The sequence below is a fragment of the Pleurodeles waltl genome, chromosome 2_2 (assembly GCF_031143425.1).
Source record: "Pleurodeles waltl isolate 20211129_DDA chromosome 2_2, aPleWal1.hap1.20221129, whole genome shotgun sequence".
In the NCBI taxonomy this organism is placed as follows: Eukaryota; Metazoa; Chordata; class Amphibia; order Caudata; family Salamandridae; genus Pleurodeles; species Pleurodeles waltl.
In genome coordinates, this window is record NC_090439.1 from 155,044,587 (window position 1) to 155,070,946 (window position 26,360).

General features: G+C 38.3%; 1 protein-coding gene across 20 annotated transcripts in view; it reads left to right on the plus strand.

Moving 5' to 3' along the window:
- The window catches only part of LOC138280823 (poly(rC)-binding protein 3-like), a 2,739,176-nt gene extending 2,729,092 nt beyond the window's left edge, over positions 1–10,084 (plus strand). For 4 of the 20 annotated variants that reach the window (XM_069219527.1, XM_069219528.1, XM_069219529.1 and 1 more), the window contains one exon: positions 6,234–10,084. In XM_069219527.1, coding sequence (XP_069075628.1) covers positions 6,234–6,291 — 58 coding nt within the window. In that variant the 3' untranslated portion in view covers positions 6,292–10,084. Of the gene's footprint in view, positions 1–103; positions 304–3,900; positions 4,355–6,233 lie in introns of those variants that run through there. The other 16 variants (XM_069219524.1, XM_069219523.1, XM_069219522.1 and 13 more) reach the window with 8 other exon arrangements.
- The last annotated feature ends 16,276 nt before the right edge of the window (positions 10,085–26,360 follow it).

Sequence of the window (26,360 nt, forward strand, 5' to 3'; positions counted from 1 at the left end):
TTTATATTAGATGTGTAATCCTTTATTTACGTGTAAAATGCAGATGTAACAATTAGTTTTAATTGTAGTATCTGATTTATAAGGTTTTAAATCCCATTTCCAGGTTTTTTTGTGGTGAGACAATTTAATCCATTTGAGCCAAAAGGCAGCAAGTGGACTCGAGCCTGCTCCCGTTGCCCCGTTTGATCCTATGAAGGCAGCATGTTTGCGAGACACCACTTCACCAAAACATGCCGGCGCTTCAATCACGCAGCATGCTGTGTGAAACTTTGCGAACCGCATGTTGATACTGAACTTTTTCAGAAATAAAAAATATAATTGAGAAAAGGAACTCACATGAAAGTTCTAAAACTATGATTGATAATTTAGAATGTGCATACAAGAAATGTGACAGTAACAGAAAAAGCTGTTGGCCCCAATAATATTTGAACTTGTTGCACTACATCTGCAGAAGTACAATTTGGAAAGAAGAATTTTTCTTGGTGCCTGTGGAATAGTTTAGTTTGTCTTTAATTTAGCAATAATATTTCTTCAAGCTGGGTCCACATTTATGTGGGATTGCGTTAGTAAAATCTATTTCTTTTAATTTTAAATAAACTCCAACTCTACAGGTTAGTGGACTGGCTATACAAAAACACCTCTTTTGATTTCAAAACAAATATAAGTCTATTGGCTGGTTTAGAGGTGAATTTAAACCACAGCTGTTTAGGTTATTTCCAAAAAGTTGAAGGATTGTCATTTGCAATACATTTGTTCGGGTTGTAAGGTGCAAATATGCTGCCTAGGGCAGGGAACTTCAGACTGCTATAGACTAGTACACTGAGATAAACTATCAGATTTTTGCCTGGATTTGTTTTTTCCTGGCAGGTGAATTGCATGTTTTTTGTAAGTATAACACGAATAGGACACAATGAGGCCCAAGACATAAGGGCCCATATTTATACTTTTTGACGCTAAACTGCGCTAACGCAGTTTAGCGTCAAAAAATTTTGCGCCGTCTAACGCCATTCTGAAGCGCCATGCGGGCGCCGTATTTATGGAATGGCGTTAGACGGCGCAATCAGACCGGCGCTGCCTGGTGTGCGTGGAAAAAAACCACGTAGACCAGGCAGCGCCGGCGTTGGGAAAAAATGACGTTAGGGCTTCTTAAAATGGCGCAAGTCAGGTTGACGCTAAAAAATCGTCTTAACCCGATTTGCGCCATTTTTTCGACGCCCAGACGCCATTTCATGACTCCTGTCTTAGTAAAGACAGGAGTCATGCCCCCTTGCCCAATGGCCATGCCCAGGGGACTTGTGTCCCCTGGGCATGGTCATTGGGCATAGTGGCATGTAGGGGGGCACAAATAAGGCCCCCCTATGCCACAAAAAAAATAAAAAAATAAAAAAAATTATATTTACCTGAACTTACCTGTACTTCACTGGGATGGGTGCCTCCATCCTTGGGTGTCCTCCTGGGGTGGGCAGGGGTGGCAGGGGATGTCCCTGGGGGCAGGGGAGGGCACCTGTGGGCTCATTCTGAGCCCACAGATCCCTTAACGCCTACCCTGACCCAGGCGTTAAATTCAGGCGCAAATGCGGTTTTTTTTTGACCCGCCACCTCCCGGGCGTGATTTTTGCCCGGGAGTATAAATACGACGCATTTGCGTCGCCGTCATTTTTTTAGACGGGAACGCCTTCCTTGCATCTCATTAACGCAAGGAAGGCGTTCACGCAAAAAAATGACGCTCTTTCTTCATACTTTGGCGCTAGACGCGTCTAACGCCAAAGTATAAATATGGCGTTAGTTTTGCGCCGAATTTGCGTCGAAAAAAACGATGCAAATTCGGCGCAAACGGAGTATAAATAAGGGCCAAGATATTACAGATTGGAGGATAACAAAGTTTAAACATGCAACTATACTATGAACTTATCAGTTATATCAGAACTCTCCAACACCAAATGGTAACTTGAGGGCCCAAGTCACAATAGGTGTGTACGCAATTGGGAATGGAATAGATCTAAAGTTGGCACGTCAGACATGAGTAGTCTATCCAGCATTTTTTCAGCCTCATTTTGTCTAAAACTGTCAGAATGTACAGATTAAGAGCAGGAATGGATATGTTACTCAAGCCTGACATAGAACTACTTGATGGGTCTGGAAAAGTGCACCACTGAACAGCTCCCTAAGTATAAGAATGCAGGAAATTTAGCAGGAGTCTAATAAGGGCACTACCCAAAAAACATATGTCTCCTATGCATAAAGTCTTTCAGAATCTGTCAACAACAGAACCCATTTGGACTTGGGCCGAGGTGAAGACAGGTGTCAGCACCTTCATCTGCTTTTTATTGAAGTACTACACACATCAATCTATTGCACAACTGGTTTTCATACCATACAATGTTTGGCAGAGATCAACTACAATGAACAAAATGTATTACTTTATCAGAATGGCATGCCTTGAATGAACATGCATTGGTTTCAAACATGAAGGGTTTTATGTAACAAAGGTTTTACTCATTCTGTGCCTATCGGAAAATGTACTGATATATAGGGATGTTAGTGTCCAACATTAGTCCATGAAGCCAGATCCATGTAAAAAGTTTAGGACACATTCAGAAGATAGTTTTATATACAATGGCTACATTGTATTGGTTCCCAGATTCACTGTTCACCCTGAAAATGTGGCATGGCTGCACCCCTCGTGAATCAAGGTTGGGTAGACCTGACTTATATGATAAGTATTAAAGCTCAGCCTGTATGTAGGAAGAACCCTAATGATTTCCAGGAGAATTTGAAAGACCTTCTTTTGGAAAAGTAAATTTATCACACCCACATGCTGTTTTGGGTGAGTTGTGCTACAGCACCATTCACTAGTCTGTCTTCTCCAGACTAGAATAAAGGGATTCTTATGACACCATTATCTGTTTTTGGAGTAAATTAAACAGTCCATGTATACAAATAAAAAAGCTTGTGCCGTATCAGCCATTTTCTTTCCATAAGTCTGGTAGCAGGGATTTGTTTGTGCAACCTCTTTAGTATTTGTCTGCTAAGAAGTGAGAGTTTTGTTTCAGAACAAGAGGTGGGCATAGCTACAACGCTACTTACTGCATTTTCCTAAACCTGAAAATCAGCTACTTTAGTTTGCATGGTGCTTCAGGACACCAACAGGTGAGAAGACGTGTGAGATCTCCTAAAACTGTCACTTCGTTATGTACAACAAAAGGAATAATGGGATAGAGTATATTCTTTGGGGGCTAGGCTGGGTATTATTCCCCATCATGTGACCCTGCAAAACATATGGTAAGTGTATTTATGTTTTTCAGAAGTAGGTATGGGTATATAACATTAGAAACCTAGGTATGTCTAAGAATGTCAAGTTTCTGCTCATTAGCTATTCTATAGTATTGACCAATATAAAAACGAACAAATATCAAAGAGGCTGAAATTTCCAGAGTTAACATGTCATTGTTGAGATTTTTAAAGGCAAACATATCAGTGCTGCAAGTGTGAACTTCATACTTATTTTTATGTTTATCTTTGTTTTTCTTTCGCCTATCCATCTTTTGCCATTTTTGCATTCCTTGGCTTCATTTATTTTATTGATGTGCTTAGAAACCATTATTTATGAATAGAAAACTTAAGCATCTCAGTAATGTTTTCATCATCAAATCATGAAATACCCTTTTGTTATTTCTCTTCTTTAACACATAACATGTACCTCCTTTGACCCTCATTTTTCCCTTTTTTCTCTTCTATCTCTTTCTCTCTCTCTCTCTCTTTGTCCCTTCTCATGTGTGTCCCTTTTGTCAACCAATTTAACCCCTCCCTTCTGTTTGCTCCCCTCCTTCCTCTGTTGATTCCTGTGACCCCTGCTTGACCTTTCCCAATCTGTTCCTGTTTTCCTCTCTTTGTTTGCAGCTTAGAGATGGCTAAACTCAGCACCCAGACTGCTTCCGTCACGACCCCTGTTGACCTCAACATGAACCTCTCTCAATCTACCACCCCTACCTCCACCCCTTCCTCAATGGCTATGTTGGCGGCAGCGGCAGCTGCCTCCACAGTCAGTGTCAATTCCCCTCCTCCCTTACCAACTTTACCGACCACCCACTATGCTGTTCCTGTCTCCAGTCTGCTTGGCATGAAAACTGTCCCACTTCTGGCATTAAATGCCGCAGCTGCCGCTGGGGCCACGGGAAGTTTATCTGCTTACACTGCCAAAATCCCATCGGCGAGTGGGGCTAAGAGATCTGACCGCCAGAAGTATGCTCCATATTGAAGGGATGAGAAAACTTTTAAACAATGCAAGTTTTCCAAGCTCTACCAACTTTTGATGGTAGATCAGTAGCAATTAAGTAAACAATATGGCAAATAACCTCTGCATTTTATTTTGTTTAATGGCTAGTAGTCATCGTTAATGAATTGTCTTCCCTTTTCCATGACTATTAACATCAAATAGCAACTAGTTCCAACAGCTTTTTACACATTCTTTATTGTTATCCATTCATTAAAGCTGGCATGTTTGTCTCTCAAACACTTGATATTTGAAATTCATTTGAAATGAGTGCGATTTTTCCTTCAAACGTTTTTTTCCCACTTGCACATGGGAGTACACTAGGGTTGTCCCAAGATTTGAAGTTGTACATTTCTGCTTATAACATAATTTTCGCAGCAAGGTTAAAAACCTTTGTTATTCCAACAACGTTTGTTGTAGGGCCAGCAGAAAGTACCAGTATTGTAACAGCTCTGCAATTCTCTTGATACTTTAACCCAGTCCTATTACATAGTCTGGTTTAGCAATTTTTATTTGTATTTATATAATGCAACTATTTGGTTTGTAAATAATCCTGTAGTGACCAATATGTGGCAGCTTGAACAATAGCTCATGACAGTTTGGAATGGGCAACTCACGCCAGCGCATTCAGTGGCCATTTCTGAAAAGAGTAAAACTCTTTGAGCATTGCTTGATTCAGTCCCTTGAGAAGGCTTGGTATTGAGAACACAGACACAAGTAATGATCTAGATAGGCTTTACTGCAAGAAAGAAGGCAACATTGTATCATATGCAAGAAAATAAGGGGGCTTTCTGATCTATTTGCATTCCAATACAGTGTAATAATTTTATAAAACACTGACTCATACAAATCAATTGATTCAATAGGGAAGCACGCTTAATGCATCAACTCCAAGGCCCTGTCCTTAATGTGGTGCAGAATCTTTATCAGTGCTTTTTTAAAGTGTAATGTTTAATTCTGATAATGATGTGCTGCAAGCTTAGAAATGGTCTATGATACTCAGTGTTAAAACCTTTATTGCAGAACGGAGATGAGAAGAGTACTTATTCTGAATGCCGTTTTAGTCTCGTCAGAGCTAAAAGAAGGATAGTGCTTTAATTAAGAAATTAATTTTCATTCCTTACACCTCATATCAAGGTTTGTGTTGCTGCACTGTTACTTTCTAAAGCAGACATTGTTAAACAAGCTGATACAATTACAGCATGGAAACCTTAGTGGTCAACTGTGTAGGGTGAATATATGTCGACATCTCTTATAAATAGGTATGGAATTGTACGTCTGCAGAAGCTTGCATTTGTTGTCTCAGATGATGAAGGTTTTAAAAATAGTTTTCGGCTTTTGAAGATCGAGAATGGCAACATAGTCTCTTGCCACAATGTGGAAAGGGGTACTTTCACATGTGAGCTACTGTATGTCGAGACTCATTCTAAAGGCATCACGTTACCTTCTGCAAGAGACTTGCATAGTTTTGAAGAATCACCCAGGCCTCTGTTTCTATGGTAGCCATCAGTTGGTGTCTCAGTTTTTTCCAAACTGACAATTGTTATGAATTCCACTAGATGTAAACATCTGTATCACAAACAATTGAGCTTTTGTATTCTGATGAACAGATTAAGTTACAGTTTGTGTCTCAAACAGTGGGACAGGAAAGAATATGAACATGCATTTTCAACCTTGATTTTATTGCACAGACAATATTATTAATGGGAACTGCAGTGTGTGCCCTATTTGTTTCCTGAATGGACTCCAACAATGGGCATGATTTCTAGCAGTCATACACAACACCTGCCTTTGTGAAATTTACATTGAATTTCATCAGTATCCTCCCACCTCGTTGTCCAATGTGTAACTGTAAAATGTTGTGCAAGAAAACTAACATAGTTGGATTGGGACAAAAGATAACAGTGGGTCAGAGAGGCCACTCCTATTACTGAAGGCTCTTTTTACCTTTTCTCTGCAGTTGGCAGTATTTTAGAGAGGCTTACAAAATCACGACAGGACGTTGGGAGCAACAGTAAAGACTAATGAGAGCTACTGATCGTTCTAGTCAGCCAGCCACTGAAGAACACCACAAAATAGGAAGATACTCATAGTAACAGTAGATAAGCCGGGCAACACAGCAAAAGAACAAACTGTTTCAAAGAATGTGTGCCAATTTACACCAAGAGTTCTTCTTTCAAATGAGCATAGTGAAGTGAAACGTACACAGTGGTGAAAAATGGTGATAAATTGATCCATTTACTTTAATGTTTCAAGTTTTGTTGTGACATACATGTAAGCATTTCCCCTAATCCATTTGCGATCATTCCAGATTCTTTCAGACATCTCTATCACTGTCGTACATTCCATAAAATAGCTCATATTAAATAAATCCTTATAGGGCCTTGACATGGGTAGCTGTGCTGCTTCTGTAGAATACAGTCACACTGCCGTTCTTGATGCAATAGTTTAACCCATGTGAAGCATGATTCACAGAAGTGAAAACAAGGCTTCTGATTGTACTATCTGCAGCAAAAAGTTGTGGCACCAACGCAGTGCAATAGGAGGAGTGTGGCCATCAAGCATGCAGTGGGGGAAAAGGAGTAAATTGACTTTATTACATTTTTACTACTTACTGAACAGAGAATTAATCTAATAGATTCTTCTAAATATTTCACTTGGAAATTATAAATATAGTATTAACCATGTATGTAGCCCACACCATAAACTGATTGGTTTCATTGTGCCTCAGTATCTTGTTTACTGTGCCCACAGTGGAAGACGAAAGATAGATTTGTTTCCAGTTTCTAACATGCAAGATACACACACGGCTTCAATGCATGTGCTCAGCATATTAAGCAGTTTAAGTACTAGTTATAGGATCTAATCTGTGGCAACACCAGGTTGCTTCATTCTGCATCTACTAACCCACAGCCATTGCACACAAGCATTCACCACTGGAGCTTATTATAGTTTGAGGTGCTGTGCTGCAGTATACAAATATTCAGCCATGTATTTCTGAGCCTGGCAAAGTTTTTGATGTTTCGAAATGAGAATTATAATTGGTAACCATCCTTCAGAAAGGTGGAAATGAAAATAACATTGTCTGTCACTGTCCCATACATGAACAACAGGTAGTGTCCTAAGGTCCTACACTTGCTGACTATCATTGGTTGAGAGCAAACATAGATGGCTCCATTATCAAGTTAACTTTCTTCCACTCCTTTGTATTCACAATGACTGCTTCCAGCTGGCTGTTTAAAGTGGACTCCTATAGAACTAACAGCCAGCATAGCCAATTCACCTGCTCATCCTCATGCCCTCCCCACCATTCAACACAATAGCCTTCATTTGTGTTACCCTAAATGTCCTGTGGCCATACTCCATGCTGGACGTAAATCACACATGTGAAATAATCTGAAGAAAGAGCATACAAATGTTAAATGTAGCACTTTTTTGTTTTTATTTTACCACTCTTTATTGTTTATCACACATATTGGACTGCTCTGCAAATATAGTTCTAGCTTTTATACTCTATGTGAAAAAAGGTCTGTTTGCTCCGTGCTTTCTTATATATGACTTGGCAAACAGCAACAATTTCCGATTGTCTGTTTTGATATGGTATAACCTTTTACTCCATTGACTATCTTTTACTCCATTGATTTAGCAAACTGTGCCCCATGAGCCCATACTTCTTCCGTGTACATTTTTTTTATCTATGTACGCTTCATAGGTCCCAACTTGGTCATACATTTTAGGGAGGTTTGCCTCTTTCAAATGATCTTTGGGGACATAAAAACCAAGAGATAATCATAAGGGAATAAAGTTATGGATTTGTAAATGCAACTCATTGGAATTGTGACTCGCACCTTGCAGAATAATTTCTCTCTAGGCCAGTTTCCACTGCCCCATTTACTTTACAAAAATGTGACTCTTGTAGACACAGGGACTGCCACACTCCAGTCACAACATTTCAAAATAATTTGTCTTCTCCTTTGCATCTATCTCAGATAACATAACTGCATTCTTACCCATAAAAAGTCTACTAACCTTTGATAAAAAAAAAACTAGTACAATTTGGTGAAGATCAGTGAAGTACACATTGAGAAGGCAGAACAGAGGGTGCATCTGTGTCCATAATTCTAAGCAGTTCAGACCAAACCATATGATGACTGATTTCCGAGAGGCAAATATATTATACTTTATTGGGAAAAATGTTCAACAACAAACATATACATTTGTTATTGTATGACACGCCTTTTTCCCCCCCACTGCCATCCAAGTAAAGGTAGAGCTATCCTCAAAGAAGGCTCCTCCCAAATGGTTTCCTATAAAATTCGAGAAGCAAGCCGCTCCCAGCAGTGGGATAGATAGTAACATCGCACTTTAGGCATGGCACTCCATAAGTAGCATGCACTCTTTCAGTAGTCCACTTACAGGTCCATGTATATTGCAAATAGTGGTTAATATCAATGTAACAAATAGGAGCTGCAATGCAACATATATTGGTGCGTTATTGCATGTATTCCTGAAAGAAAATGGTGCACGACAAATTATCACAGACAAAAAAACTAAACAGAAATAAGATAAAGTTTAACATATACTTGTCAAAGGAGTACTATTCAGTGAAAACTGCCAGTAGTCTAAGAACAGTACTACTTAGTTGACAGCTGTTGGAACTAGTTTTTTTCTCACTTTTTAATTTGTTTTCCCATCTTTCCCTTTTTTTCATTTACGTTTTGCAGTGTAATGTGATATAGTTATCCACTTTCTTTCTTCATCATCACCACTCCTGAATCCAGAACCATAAGACTCTGCTCATCTCCACCCACATTACACTCCTTTAACACAAAGCTTTAAGTGAATGAACTGTATTGAAGAGTTTTTTTATCTGAAGATGACAGGAAAAAGGAAAGTACAAGATCCAAATGCAATACTTTTTCAGAAAAAAAGACATCAAGGTATTTAAAAGTATATTTGTACAGGGCTAAATATCTGTTATTGTATGTATTTTCTGTACTCTGTAGGCTTATCCCTTAGTACGTCAGAACTGAAAAGGACACTTATCTAATTGTACAATGGCTGTCCCTTTGCTTTGCACTTCTGCAGACTGGATTTGTATTGTTGGTTTTGTAAGTAAATAAGGACAAGCTGGAAATAATGTAAAGGCGCCTCAAGATATTTATCAGCTTTAGGCTACTGTTTTAAATCCTTCTTGAATATCACAGTTAAAGTAAAGATTTGTAAGGATACTATGATGCTTGCACTGAAATGCTGTTCTGAAACTGGTTGTATTCAAGTGTTATTTTTTTAATGGTGAGCAGATTTTTTTTTTTTTTGCTTTTTTCTGTTTTTTACTTCCATACCCTTCGTTTTCCCTACATTTTAGGCTCTCTTCAGAAGTCTCTGGCCTAGGGGCTTTGTAATGTGCCCCACCAGACTCCTAGCGCATTAGCCAACACACAGGACTTTTCCAAAGCCCCATGAGACAATGATTTCTATGGACTTTATTCTACAGAGGAATTCCTGCCATTTATAGACTTTCGTATTACTCGAAAACTTTAAATAAATATTTCCTTTACTCTTTGAGCAATTATGCTTCCGAACTCTTGTGTTGCTCTCATTACTGTACCAGTTTAACACTGTTATAATTCTTAAAATGTTGAAATTCTTGAGTTTTTCATTAGTTTCCTTTTCTTGATGTTCACGTTTTGGCTAGTCTGTAAATAAGCATGAGCTGTATGTGTTCCAAATCACTGTATTCTGCTATAGACGTAAAAGTAAGTTATTAAATGCTTTTGTAAATAAAAACTAAAAAAATGATTTAAAAAAGGCTGTGTTTTTACTTTCTCAATGTGTAGCTCACTTTTGCAGCATAAATCTATTCTAGATGCACTTTTTTGAAATGTAAATTCATTGGTTTGACAAAACCACAATGCCTATAAAACCAAGTGAGTGCATGTAACAACGAATACAATGCAGAAATCCACCTCTGTAAAGACTGTTGCATCAATAGTCTAGTATAGACAAATCACTTTTCTTCCTTTGACATGAACAGCTTGTCTGTTTGGAGTATCAAATTCAAGGTCACAAAGCCTGTATATTCAAGGCTGTAATGAAGTTAAGGATTATACTATGTTTATAGCCAGGTACAATTGCAGAAATTACGTTTTCTGACATTATTTAGGAAGATGTGATATCTTTTGCAAGAGGTCACACTATATAGCACATAAAGCTTGACAACAATGCTAGGCTGCTGGCTGGAAAAATGTTTTAAAAAAACCTGGAACTGGAATGACGACACCAGTCTTCAGAATGAAGGCCCTCATGTAAAAAAACCTTCCTTAATCACAAACCATATGATTTGTTAGATCCCAGGGTCTGCAACCACAAAAGGGGTTTATCTTACTGTAAAAAAACCCTGCTCTGACTCTGAATATTATTTACACGTCTAAAAGGACTTTTTCAATTCTTTCTGAATCGTATAAAGGAAGCTGCTTTACCCTGCTATTTCCTATTCAGAAAGGAATGTATCAATGGTTTACAACCACAATTGTGATTGCAAGCCATTCATGAGCTACCGGCACCCAATAAGGGGTCCTTTCGGGAATTGTGTTAGCAGCCTTAAGGAGCTCTCCTCAATTTTCCCACAATAGAGTGCATTTTAGAATGCAATCCTAGGGATTGTGGTCTGCTGTCCCTTGCCAGCCACCATCCACATCACTGAAGCCAATCACAGGGGTTCCCAAAATGCAACTTGTGTAATAAATATTAATTAGGCACGTAATTCTGTGTTCCACTATGCTTCAGTATTTGTGAACCAGTCAGTGCGCAAAATAATATCTTGTCCAAAAAAATCAGTGTGCAATTCACAATCACTTTTGTGAATGGAATAATAGTACATTAGGCCATTAGTGGCTATTGTTAGCTACTACCTTTTTGGAAAATATCTAGGAAGCCAGATTCTCTGTCAGTGAACAGGCACTGAAAACAATGATTAGGCAGAGGATTCATGCTTCTTATAAATAAAAGCACTCAAATTAGATATGAAATTGAGAAGGACTTTTATTATCTGTAGACATTGTAGTTAATATAGAATGTAAAAATAATGAGCACACCTTAGGGTATTGTTATGTGGCAACAAGTGGTGTCCAGAAAAGAACTAAAACCCAAGGGCTTGAACAACATCTGCTATACGTGGACAAAAAATAATTTTGCTGAACTTTATTTTGGAGGATAAATCATCATTGTCGGTGCAGTCTAGAAAAAGATGAAAGGCCTTATTTAAATGTGAAAGAGATGTGAAGATGTCAGTTCACCAAAATGCCAGTAGTGGATGTGACATCACACATCATTAGAATATTGATGGCATTAGGGGGTTGACTGCTTGTCTCACCTTAACCCCTCAACAGGTTCCTCTTTGCTACTTTGTGGCTATGGTAAATCAATAGTAGTAAACAACAGCAATTCAAGAAGTCTCCTAAGGGCCATATCTACAAACATATTTGGGTTCGAAATCCTCTATTTTGCAAAGTCAAAGGGTATGCAACCACAAAAGGGATTTTCTATGTACTAAACCTATTATGTAAGTCATAAAAAACTTTCTGACTGGCAAAATTAGTTTTGTGATCCATTCTTCATCGCAGTTTAGAGGGATTATGAAGGAGGCATAACTTCCTTATTACAAGTTGTAGTGGTATGTATCAAGGTTTATTTGTGATACCTTAAAGGAAGTGACAACTGAAGCAGTTTGTGCCCATGGCTACGGCTAATTAACATTTGAGAAGATATGAATATTAGCTAGCTGGTGGCAGATTTCATTGAGTGATCTTAAATAAACTAAAAATTAAAAGGCCTATACCTGTAGCCGTGGCCCATCAAATAACTGCTTCTTGGTATTAATGATATGTAAATATTTACTGTAGTTTTCCTCTTTTTGGATAAGAAAGATAAAAATGCAGAATCTACACCAAAACTGTTGAAACAGGGCCCGGAACCATTCACCTACAACTTGGATCCAGGATGACCTTGATCATTGATAATTCACTACCCAAGAAGCTCAAATATTCCAATGAGCCTTGATGAAGAGTAAAACTGTGACCGAGTTACATCTCACTTCATCCAAAGATTGCTGTTGCCTTGTGCATCCAGGTTACTATAAGAAACCAGGTAATATGGTAAGTGGATATTTTGCTAACTCTGTTGTATCTTCCAAAGACCAGATATTGCTGCGTGTCACCTGCATCAGCTGCAGCGCCACAGAATCCTGGCTATTATTTACACTGAATAGTGGATTCTGCGCTAGAGGACGATGGATCAAAGCAACATATGTTTAAGGGGATGTCATCAATGAGCAATGTGAGCATCAACAAATATCAACACAATCCATGATATTAAACCTCACTCAATAACCACATCAGTTTATTAAGAAGAATTATAAAATTTATTTCCCTAGATTAACAATGCTAAGGTCACGAAAATAACTCTCAAACACAAATGGTAGGAGTACAGGATCAGTAACGGTTGATTAGAATGTCTTTATATATCTCAATTTGATTAAGACAACCAAACAAATTATCTCCAAAAGTATCACACTTATTAATAATACCAAAACCGGTAATAATGGCAAAGTATACATTAGTTCAGCATTCAAATAATCTCAAAATATGTCATGAGCATTTCATGCCCTAACAGGGCCCCATACAGATTTTCACTGTCTGCACCCGTCGCACCCCTGCAACTCCGCCGGCTCCATTCGGAGCTGGCTTCCTCGTTGCAGGGGCTTTCCCGCTGGGCCAGCGGGCGATCTTCTGGCGCCCGCCGCCCGCCGAAGTCGGAATGAGGGCCTTAATTTCCATTCTCAAGGAAAGACCAAGTATTAGTAACATTCAACTTATGCAATGCTCAGTTAAAACATGACCTCGTAAGGCATAATGCAGCAACTCACTAGGGGTAGCTGTGGACACATCTACTCAAACTTCGAAAACACTTTTATGTAAGCTTCAAACCATGGAACATAAACACAACATTTAGTTAGAGTTTTGCTCAGTTAGGAACAGAAAATGAACATTGATAACCATTTTCAAAAGTCACTTGTTTTACACGTTAATTCATTACACATTTTAGTTAAGCAAAATCATGAATTAACATGTTAGAAAATTTGCACTCTCACAATCACTCCTCTGATGACTACTTATGTCATCACATCAATCCATAATAAATTCATTTATCATCAATTTCTAAATTTTGTCTAATTTATTTACGCATTATTTCTCTTTCTTCTTTTATTCCCTCTGTACAATTTATTCATTTGCAGTTCAAAATGTCTTCTATTCTTTTCCAATGTCCTTCTCTCAAAACATTTTATCATTTTATATGTTCCCCAAATGCCAATTAAACAAAATACAATTATTGATACGCATTTTACTATTGTCAAAATAATATTTCTCCCCACATTGCTAAACCAATTCCCCACAGCTTTAATCCCTTTGACAGCTTTTTCCCAAACTGTAGTTTCTGCTAGTTCTTTTAAATCTTCACTATTAGTATTTGTTACATTTTTAATCGGCTCTTTAACTTTACCTGAATTATCAGGTATAAAGGAACAATAGTGATTTGAACCAAGTAATTTACAAACTCCGCCCTCTTTCGCCAAAAGAATGTCTAACGCAAGGTGATTCTGAAGTGCCATCGCTCTTGTAGCAGCCAATTCTGTATCTAGAAGAATGATAGCTCCAGAATATCTTGTCAACATGTTATCTACTATTGTAGACAACTTCTGTATATTGATTGAATTCAGGACTACTCCCACTGAAGGAATTATAGCCCCAAAAATGTCTCCCACAATGCTAGAAATTGATTCTCGCTTGTGTCTCATTTGAAATTTCATTGTTTCAGGAATCTTTCTCAAGTCTTCCAGCTGACAGATTTTTGGAAAGACCATTCCCAAATAACATGTTCCACACCATCCTCTAGGAAGACAGTAATATGCATTTCTTCCACAAATAGAATAAATCCCAGGTACTGGGGGGGTCCTGTCCATTCATCATAAAATCCCACTTACTCCTGAACATAAAAACATGCCTACATTCACTCTTTCCAACAACAAAATCATTCTTACCCCAAGGTCTATATATACAAAGCCTTCCTACATGCTCAGCATCTATCGTTAGTTTTCCTTGTTTAGTAATGTTAGTATAAGCATAATCTATTCCAGGCTTTCTACTTATAATTCTCTTATCTATCTTTGCCTTTATCTCTCTTCTTCTATCTTCCGTGTTATCTAAGAACTTCTTTTCTACCGGTGTTAATAAACAGGTCAAATTATTCCTATGAGCAAAAGCTGTACCAAAAGTTAACGTAGGCTCAAAGAAATCTCTCATAATTACTATGTTATTTTCTTTGGCTATATTATTCAAATAACCTATGACAGGTGCAAATGACAATATCGTGTTATAGTTTGAATAACAATACTGAAAATATTCATGATTATAAAAACGTGTTAGCCAAAAACTACAACTTATAGCGTAAGTCAAAGGTAGGCCACTAAAGTCGGAATCTGTGTGCATACATAACAATCTTTTGAGTCCATCACCTCAACATACTCATGCAATAGGCGATAGAAAACATTAGAAGAAAGCTCTTTCTCTTTGTGTAAGTATTTGATGTCTAATCTATCTTTCGTTAGTGACTTATCAGTCAAATCTAAAGAACTATCAAATTTAGTAGTCTAGTTGGCTCCATCCATCTCATAAACAGACACTCCTACAAACAACAATAAACATATTAACATACTCACTACTGCCAAACCAATACTAAACACTTTACAACAACTAATCTTATTGTTTTGGTTATTTGAGTTACTCATGTTTTCTATATAAAAAAAAAAATCAAAATTCAAAAAACACTTCAAAAATCCCTCCTTAATTTCTTTTTTCAATAATTCATTCACTCTTGGACAGTCTCTATCAATTTCAGTATAGCAGCTTGTCTGATCCAGTTATTTAGTAAGTATTATTATTTGTCTCTTCAGTATGAACGTTTTTTCTCAACTTTTCATTATTCTTTTCCCAAGTCTCCTTCTTGCAATCTTCACATTCCAAAGCAAGAATTTTCTATGTCTCTGTCTAAACAATAGCTCAAAAATTCTTCCTGCCAGTCATTTGTGTTTAAATATGCCCATTCAGGACCAGCGTATCTTTTACTCGCAACTCTTTTCCTTTTCGGTCTCCTACTACTTTCACTTTCTTCTCCACTAGTGTGTTCTCCTTCATTCAATTATTTTTCTTATTGAACTGATGGAATTACATCAACTCTTCCACTCTTTGTACCTTTCTCTGGCCAATTATCTCCTTTCAATGTCATCGTCAACAATCTTCTCAATATTGAACCTTCACTGGCCTTTGGACCTTTTTCTTCCGACGTTTCCGCAACTGGTTCAGGAAGAGTATAATCCACTTGTGCAGGACTATCCTCAATTCCTTTCCCAATGGAGTCTGTCCTTTCTTCGGTTTGGTATGTCAAACCACCTGCCTCTGAGGTCACCCTCCTCTAAGCAGATCTTTCTTCCGGTGATTCTTGTGTTTCACCCTTGTTCGAGGACACCCTCCTCAGATCGAAATCAGTCTTATCTTTTTCTTCCTGGACTGATTCTTCTACTCCCTTTGCAGCTTGCTCACTTTCTTCACTACTCTGCTCTTTTTCGCCTGTTATAGGAGTAGGTACATCTCTATCATTTTCGACATTTTGCTCACTTTCTTTCTCTTTGTTCCCAATGTTCTCAACTGTTGGTAATCTCAACAGTTCTTCTCTTGCTGTTGGATCATGCACTTTTCTCGTATGGCTCGCATGCACCCAATTTGGCAAACCAGCACACTTCACAGCTGTCTTCGTATTGAGCACAATCTGATAAGGTCTCTTCCACCGGGGCTCTAGGCAAGACTTTCTTACGTGCTTCCGTATGAGCACCCAGTCTCCAGCTCTCAAACTGTGACTTTGACATTGCATTTGTTGTACTGTTGCAACTTCCACCTGATGAGAGAAAGACCAAACTACATCAGTCAGGGTTTTGCAATAATGTAACACCATACCATCTGTAATATTCACAAGTGCATTTGCAGGTATTGCTGGCAATGTCATTGCTCTTCCCATCAAAATCTCATGTGAAGACAACCCAGTCTTCTTATCAGGAGTGCTTGTCATTGACATTCGCACTAGTGGGAAAGAATCCGGCCATTTCAAATTTGTCTATGCACACACTTTGGCCAATCATGATTTTAAAGTTCCATTCATCTGCACTACAAGACCTGAAGTTTCTGGGCGATGGCTACAATGTAGTCTCTGCTGGATGTTTAATGCAGAAAAAAGCAACTTTATCACCTCAGTATTGAAGTGTGTTCCCCTATCTGATTTAACTGAAACCGGAAAACCAAAACGTGGAATTAATTTTCGTAAAAGCAATTTAGCTACTGTAAGACTATTATATCTCCTTGTTCGGTATGCCTCAATTTAGTGACTGAAAATGCATACAATCACCAAAATGTATTTCAAACCAGCACATGAAGGCATTTCAATGAAATCCATTTACATTCTACTGAATGGACCTCCCGCCATACCTATGTGCCCCATGTTGACAATTCTTCCTTTGCCGACATTCATCTACTGGCAAATTATGCACCTATGGCAAACCAGCTCCGCCACTTGTCTAAATTTTGGATTGCACCAGAACTGTTTAAAACTCCTGATCATTCCATCTCTTCCTATGTTCATTTGACCATGATAGTATCTAGCCATTTGCGTCAACAAGCTGTTTGGCAAGACTACTTTTCCCTCCACTGTTACCTAAATTTCATCTTCTATGTTTTATCCAATCCCTACGCTCTTCTTCTGGAACATTGTTCTGTATGGCTTTCAGCTCATCTAATGTCTCAATTATTTGCATAGTAAAATTTGCATATATCTCATCATTTTCTGACATTAATTCCCAATGTCCTTTGAATTAAATCCCATTCAGAGCACAACATTTTGCAACCTGTTCTGCATAAGCATTTCCCAATGTTACATAATCCTGTCCTCTCTGAATTGCACTGCATTTGACCACAGCAATTTTTTCAGGTTTCTGTACAGCTTGTAACAAATCATGTATCCCTTACCCATTTCTCACAGGTGAACCCTCTTTGTGACCACATTTGCCCAAAATCATGTGCAATACCAAATCCATATTGACTATCAGTATAGATCGTTACTTTCATCTGGTCCGATAGTAGACATGCTCCAGTAGGAGCCACCAATTCTGCGACTTGTGCAGAGATTACTCCTTTAAGCCATGAAGCTTCTAATATGCCAGTAACTGTACACACTGCATATCCTGCTCTTAAAACACCCTGTTGTCTCTTAAGCAAGAACCATCAACAGAGAATTTGATCATTGTCTTCCAAACATGTGTCTTTAATGTCGTCTCTTGGTTTGGTGCATAGTTCAGTCACCTCCAGATAATCATGTTCAACATTGTCTACCCTATTTAGATCTTCTCCTTCATTTGGTAATAATGTTGCCGGGTTAAGTACTGTGCACCTTTTGATTGTTAGATTTAGGGCTCCAAGAATCAGTGTCTCATATCGTGTCATTCTTGCATTTGTCAGGTATTGGAATTTCTATCGAATGAGGTACCATCACTGTCAGAGGTTAACCCATCATAATGTTTTCACTTTCAGTTGTACTCTGCTCAACAGCTGAAACCACTCTCAGGCATCCGGAGAAGGCTGCTGCAACATTATCCAAAGTAGCTGAAAAATATGCTACTAGATGATTGACACCACCATGTGTTTGTGTCAAGACAGACAAAGAACATCCATCTCTATCATGACAAAACAATAAGAAAGGTTTTGTGTGATCAGGCATACCTAAAGCTGGTGCTTGACACAAACTCTCTCTCTATTCAGTAACTGCTCTCATGCATTCCTCATCCATCATTATGGGATCTGAAACATCCTTATGTGTCAGTCTCTGCAGTGGCTTTGAAATGGCTGAAAAACTTGTAATCCACTGGCGACAATGTCCTACCATTCCCAAAAACATCCTCAACTCTTTGTGAACTTGGTAGTTTCATTTTCATTATTGCCGCTACCCTTTCTCTTGAAACTCTCCTTGACCCTTTCTCAATCTAATGTCCCAAATATTTCACCTCTTGCTGACAATACTGCAACTTAGCAGGAGATACTTTATGAACATTGTCTCCCAGAAAATTCCACAATGCAATCGTATCCTCCCTACAACCTTCCTTTGTCTTTGATGCAATCAACAAATCATCAATGTATTGTACTAAGGTCAATTGGTAAGGCATTACCAATGACTCCAGGTTCTTTTTCAAAATTTAATAAAAAATCGATGGTGATTCTGAAAACCCTTGAGGCCTTCTACACCAACAGTAGACTCTGGTCAGAAATTTGAAACAAAAGAGATATCTGCTGTCCTCATGTAGAGGTACTGAAAAGAAAGCTTGGCACAAATCAATGACTGTGAACCATTCTACATCACATGGAATCTGAACCATTATCACTGCTGGATTTGGCACAACTGGGCAAAACTTCACCACAATGTCATTTATTTTCCTTAAGTCTTTAACAAGACACATTTTTTCATTCGGCTTTTTCAAACCCATTATTGGTGAATTACACAGACTGCTCATCACTTCTTTCAAAAACCCCTTCTCCAGGAATTGTTCTATCAAAGGTCTTATCCCTTCCATTACTTCATTTGTCATTGGGTATTGTGCAATCTGTGGAAACACTACATTCTCTTTCACTGTCACTTTGATCCCTTCAACTTCTTTAATCAAACCAATGTCCTTGCCTTAAAGGTCCCAAACTTTTGATTTAACTCTTTCCTGCAAATCGATCAGCAAATCCTTCTTCTCAAAGAATGGAAATAAATTAAGTCTTCCAAATTGTAATCTTCATGTGCCTGCTCATTGTCATCTACCTAATCATTCTCAACGTTCAGCAAAGCTAATTCACAAGACATCGTCCTTCTCCCAACATCAACTGAAAAATCTTTCTCTTCATCACTGTTTGCCTCAATTTTAATTCCTTCCGTTGAACACAAAATCAAACAATTTATTTTGCACAGTAAGTCTCTTCCCAATAATGACACTGGATTAGAATCGCAAACAACAAAGCTATGGTAATCTCTAAAATTACCAATTTTCACAAGAACTGGTTCTGTAAGGATGTTGACCAAATGTTTATTTGTGACTCCTATTTGCACTGTCCTTTCTGAAACTGGTATGTTTGGAACTTCTATTGTCCTTACTGTTGAGCGTGTCGCTCCTGTGTCAACCAGAAAATTAACCTCATGACCATGTACTTCACTCTTCACATACGGACCTCTCCGATCCACTTCTAATGATGTGGCCATCATATTCTCCTCCTCGTCTGAACTATCCAATGGCCATTCAGCTTTTATTTCATTCTCACTGTGTAAAGGAAATCGTTCAACTGTTTTTACATTTTTGTTTTTACTCTGATTTGTGACCACTTGCAAAGGCATCACCTGTTGCTGTTCCATTGGGCTCTGTATCATTTGAACCTATCTCGGCATGTGCATTTGCTGTACAGGCACCATCTGCACCTGTGCCTGCACTTGTTGTATTTGTGGCATTTGTACCTGTGGTACCTGAGGTTGTACATTCTGCATCTGTTACATTGGCTGTAAAGGCTGAAACCCTTGCATATTATTCACGTTGTTCTGGAAATTTTTATTTTGACCTCCCATTCTAAGTCCTCTCATGCCCTGAAATAAATTGACACCATTTGTCTGCTGAACTATTCCTCCCTGATTTAACATTGGGCACTGTCTTTTCCAATGTCCAACTAATCCACAAATATGACAAGGTAACACCTTTCACCTTTGCTGCTCATCCTGCATCACCACTGAACTCAAATCCACATTTTTATTGACTACCGGAATCATCATTCCACCTCAACCTCTGCCTCGATCTTGATTCGGAAACAAACCATTTCCCCGTGGCAGCTGTTGAAAATGTCCTTGTAATCCAGTCTGTGCAGCCTTAATCTGCATTACCATCGCTTTCTCTTTCAGCTTTTTCTGCTTCAACTGAATTTCATCACTACAGTATTTAGCATACTGCAACACTTTATCAATCGGCTTTGCTTGCCAGCAAATTAAATGATTCTTAATCATTTGATTTACTTCTGGTTTCAACCCTTCAACAAATTTGAACACCATATGATTCATGCTCTCTTTCTCAATTGTTTCTACACCACTGAATTGTTTGAATGCTGTCAACAATATTTCGTAATATGCCAATCAACATTTTTCGGTGAAATTCTCGTTTTCAGACACTCAATGACTTTATAATAATGTTTCATTACTTCAGGAGATGGCGCACCTGTTTTTAAATCCCCTTGCGGTTCACTTGTTGACCAATCAACACTCCTCTTGCATTCAATCCACAAATCTGATGGGACAAGAATGTCAAAAAAGTGTATTCAAGTCTTCCCACAGACACTTTAAAAGTTTCACAAACATATCTGTCTGCTGGTACCACTCCATCGGTTTCTCTCTCACCCTTGGGCAATAATTTGTAAAACTTATAATATCACTCCTATTCCAAGGTACATGTATAAAATTCACTTCTGGTGTCATCTTTCTTTGGTCTTTCTTTTTTCCTGTCCTATCTGCTCTTCCATTTGTCTAATGCCCTCCAAACCTGTACTTTCTCCCTGTAATTCTCTAAGATGCGTTCTCATTCCTGCAGATCTTGTGTGAATAAAATCTTCCTCCTCCAAGTTTAATCTGTAACTTCTTTTCAGAGTTTTCATTTTTGACAAGTCAATGTCATACTCGTCTGCTACTTCTTGTAACTGCTGATAAACTCTGTCTGCTCCCTTTGTAATTATTTTACATAGATATCTCAGCTGAGCTTCAGTATAGGACTCAAGTCTATTCACCCCTATTTTCCCTTCTAAGAGTTCACTCCCTTCCATGTTCAGTCTCACCGTATTATCTTCCTCTTTATCTTTTCTCTCTTGTTGTTTTGAATTGTTTAAATCTTCCAACCATTTTGTTATTTCTTGTGAAGTCAAACCTTTCAATGAAACCCCCATAGCTTGTGCATCTGCATCTGGCTCTCGTCCTGGACTCGCACATTGTTGCGGAACCATTGTTCTCTGTCCCTGATTATTACAAAATATTGTTACAGAACTCTCAAGAAGTGACATATCTATCAAAGGATTTGTCTCATTCAAACGTGTTCCTTGTCTATTCTGCACATTTATTAATGAATTCACTCCACTATTATCTAAGTGAGCATATAATGGAGTTACCGGACCCATTTTAATAGGTACAGTGATTGCATCTGGATTAATCAAGGATCCAACCCTCTGCATCTGTCCTGCACCCATGCTCTGTATCTGCAGATCCTGTATTTGAACAGACTCTCTTAAATTAATTCCTTGCTGACCTTGTGACAACACTAAATTAGTAGTTGTCCTCACAATCTGAGCCTCTGGCTGTATTTCAGGAATTTTCATTTCAAACTGTTGTCTGTTACTCAATGAATCATTAAAACTACTCTGCATCTGAACTCTCATTGTCCAGGATACTCTTTGCTGATGCTGAAATCGATGGTGCAGTAGGAATTGTATTATTAATTCCACTCCCATTCGATCTATTATCATTCCACTGACTCACATTTGATGGTGGATAGATCTCTAAAATATGAGAAATTATCTCGTCTTCCTCCATTTCATCATCATCATTAAACATGACTTGTTTCGAGTCTTTCATGTTTTGTTCTTTAATGTCTGGTGAACCCTTTTTCTTTTTCTTTCCATCTTTTGTTTTAATCTCATCCTCCTTTTTTCTTGCAGGAAACAATCTAACCCCATGTAACATTTCTATGCTCCACCTTTTCTGCTCTTCATCCCATATAGCTTCAGCTAACGTATTTTCTACTCTTCTCATTTTCTTTTCAAATTTTAAAGCCTGTTGCTGTTTGCAACCAGCTCCCATATCGCTAATGCTTCGTATTGTGCTGGCCTCGGTGAAGGTTTTAAACTGTACATCTTTGACCTTAAATTATCTAAAATTCTCAAATTAAATGTACCATGTTCTGGGAAAGCCAGACAACCTTCTTTCTTTGTAATCTTGACCCAATGTTTCAACCAAAGGCATGCTGCTGCACCTCTCTCCTCAAACACAATATATGTCAGAGTATTTTCTGGTGGACAAACCTCTCCTTCGAGTCCCGGAATGTATTCATCACCCCTCAGCGCACTTCTCAAACCTCTGAAAAACATCAGTTTTGACTGAATTTATTCAAACCCGATGTCCACAACAAAAGTTATTAACAAACTCAATTAAACTAAGCAAATACAAACAATAAACAAAAGTAAAGAAAGAACAACCAATCATTAAAAGTGACTACAATCCCACAATTCTCTTCAACCCCTCACCTTCCAATTGCGTAACTCTATTGTCGGACTGATTGGCGAACCCGTGCGCTACTCCTTTTACCAATCAACCAATCCCAGCGTGGCAACAACTACGTCACACCAACACATTCACCTCTCCTCAGCAAACTCACTGAGACGCTGACAAAGTCTGTCATGCTAATTTTCACAATCCACATACAAAATCAACACAATATTAATTTATGAACTAACTTAAATCAAAAATAAGAAAAACAAATTTGCTCATTTACTACAGGTAGGGTAATAGAATCGCTTCTGAACCTTCCAAAGTAACCTTCATCTTTTGCTTACACTTTTTCACAGTTCCCACAATCGTGAGTAAAATTCGAACCGCAAACTTAACTTCTCCACCGTTCCTTGGATTATTGTCTAGTGCACTTAGTACTCACAAAGTCTTCAGTATAATTTCATTCACATTAATTTCTCACAAACTCGACTTACCAATCACGATGGATCAGTCTATTAAATGAACGAATTACAACATATACCAAGTGTCTCTCTACACTTGTCAATATATTGCGGAGTCCCAGACCTCTCCTTAGGTCTGTCATCAACAACCACGTGGATAATTTTTCCTGCATCAAGCACCACACTCAAATGAAGAACTCCACTTCCCTACTCTCATGCCTATAAGAATACGCTCACTCTATCGAATTAACTAATTTGAGTATCTCTAACTCCTCTAGACTCATATTCACCACATTCATCTGCAGAATTAGCTAAAGCTGTGAAAGCGCAAAATCACTTCACTCAATTCAACCATACACCGCTAAGAACATACCCTTCAACCTAGGGGGTCTCGAAGAACTGGGGAAAGTCACTTAAGACAATTAGCAACTCATCTTGCTAAATCCGTATAACATTTTAGAAAATAAAACAACAAAAACAGCTATTTTGTTTGCACCCTTACCTCACAACCTCATTATGACATCATCAAAACAAAGACGTAACCGTAATCTGCTACCAAAAACTGCTGCAGCGCCACGGAATCCTAGTTAATATTTATACTGAATAGTGGATTCTGCATTAGAGGACGATGGATCGAAGTGACATAGGTTTGAGGGGATGTCATCAATGAGCAATGTGAGCATTAACAAAAGTCAACACAATCCATGATATTAAACCTCACTCAATAACCACACCAGTTTATTAAGAAGAATTAGAACATTGGAAGTTGGCAGCTCCATTGAAAACAATGGAGTGCTGCGGGCTTTTACTGGCCGGTAAAAGCCCGCAGCTCCAACATTCCAATGTTCGCTTTGTTCACAGCAGCAGCTGTGAACAAAGCCTCACGGAGCCCGAGGGGATTTTAATCCCCTCGGGCTCCGTGAGCAATTTGTTTTTTTTAAATAGAACATTCTGCCCTGAGTGGCAGAATGTTCTAATAGCCTTAGAACCCGCCGTAGCGGGCTCTACTGGCTATTAAAGGCCCTTTCCCTTGTTAAATGCCCTCGCCTTCGGCTCGGGCATTTAACGCGGGAGCGGGCCTTTAATAGCCGGTAGAGCCCGCTACGGCGGGTTCTAAGGCTATATTATAACATTTATTCCCTAGATTAACAATGCTAAGGTCACAAAAACAACTCACAAATACAAATGGTAAGCATACAGGATCAGTAACTGTTGATTAGAACATCTTATATATCTTGATTTGATTAAGACAACCAAACAAATTATCTCCAAAGGTATCACACTTATTAATAATACCAAAACCGACAATAATGGCAAAGTATATATTAGTTCAGCATTCAAATAGTCTCAAAATATGTCATGAGCATTTCAAATTAGTTCCCTCACTAACCACAAATTAGCATCAACATGTTGGGCTTCATATGAAAAGAATTTAGTAACACAAATTAAGAAAAACTCTTTTAACTCGGTTAATATTAAAAAATATATATTGTTAATATGCAGCAAGCAATTAAATCATAAGTTGCAGCTGGTACCTGAAAAACAAAGGAGAGACATATTTCATTTCAATGACATACATTACCAATAATAGAAAAAGAATTAGCAAGTAGTTTGCTTCAGATAGGGGACACCATCAGTTATGTCATCAGAAGATTTGGGCCTAACGATAGCTAAACCCACTCATCCAATAAGACTCAAACCATTGCCATTTATCTCTCAAGTCTCTAATATGGAATCTCTGGTCATCTCTCCCCCAACTAATCCTACCCCCGTTGTTATACTAAATCCTAAAAAGCTTATGACTGGTCAATCTATGGGGTGGTTACGCTTCAGCCAATCAACAACTAAATTGATAACCTAAAATACAACAATTCTATACTACCTAGAACATTTTCTTCAATGGTAGCATTTCCTCTTCCGTCTCGTCTGTAGCTCCATTGTTTCATCGCCTCTCAAACGCCTCGTCTCAGGAAGAAACTTTTACAATGTCAACTTAATTTCCACCCTTGAGGAAAGACCAAGTATTAGTAACATTCTCAAACAATAAGACATTCAACTTATGTAATGCTTGGTTAAAACATGACCTTGTAAGACATAATGCAGCAACCCACTAGGAGTAGCTGTGGACACATCTATTCAAACTTCGAAAACACTGTTATGTAAGCTTTGAATCATGGAAAATAACCACAACATTTAGTTAGAGTTTTGCTCAGTTTGGAGCAGAAAACGAACATTGCTAACCATTTTCGAAAGTCACTTGTTTTACACGTTAATTCATTACACATTTTAGCTACGCAAAATCATTTAAACATATTAGATAATTTGCACTCTCCTTGTACAAAATTAGGAGGCAAAAGAGAATAACAGCAAAACCCGGCAAAAGAAACAACAGACAAGGACAGTGAAATATCAGTAAAAGAAGCAACTACATGAAACACCAAAAGAAATAAAAATATGACTTTGAAATCTTTTTTAAATGTTTAGTGATGTTTAAGGTATGACCCTTTTGACAAAGGGTTCCATGGTTTTGCATACTGAAGAATACCTTGTAGAGCCAAGTGTTACAGTAACTGTCCCAAGGAGGAATCGCAAGGTCAAGCACAAAATGTCCAAATGAGGAGTGGATTCGGCATGCAATAGTGAATGTACTGGCCATACAAGCGTCTGGCCACAAATAATAGAGTTATATGAAAAGCAATGCAATCAAGTTTGAACAGAATTTGAGTGAACATAGAGTGCTAGAACAAAGACCTCAGGGTTGGTGATATGTTAAACATAAGGCTATCAAAACCAACTGATCTGCCAAAGGGAGCACTACTGCTGTCATAGGAATACAAAAAGGCCATTACCTTATAAATATGTGACAGAACAAGACCCTAAAATATCATGTGAAATACTAGTAGGGGACAAACATTTGCCGTCTGGAGAAAGCAATTGGTCCCACCTACAAAATGTGAGGAGGGGCCATGAGTCTTCCATATTTCACATATAACCAGTGGCTTTGGGCTGGATGAGGCCCCTGTGTCGGGCTCTGGGCCTCACAAGGTATTGGGGCTCTCCCTGCACTGTATGGACCTGTGTTACCCCCCTGCTCTCATTAAAAGTTTTAGGTTTTAAAATAAAGCTATATATCTAAAATATACTCTGCTTGCAATGAAGAAATTATGATTTAGGAAGTACATTAGTCAGAAAGCCTTTTTGGGGCC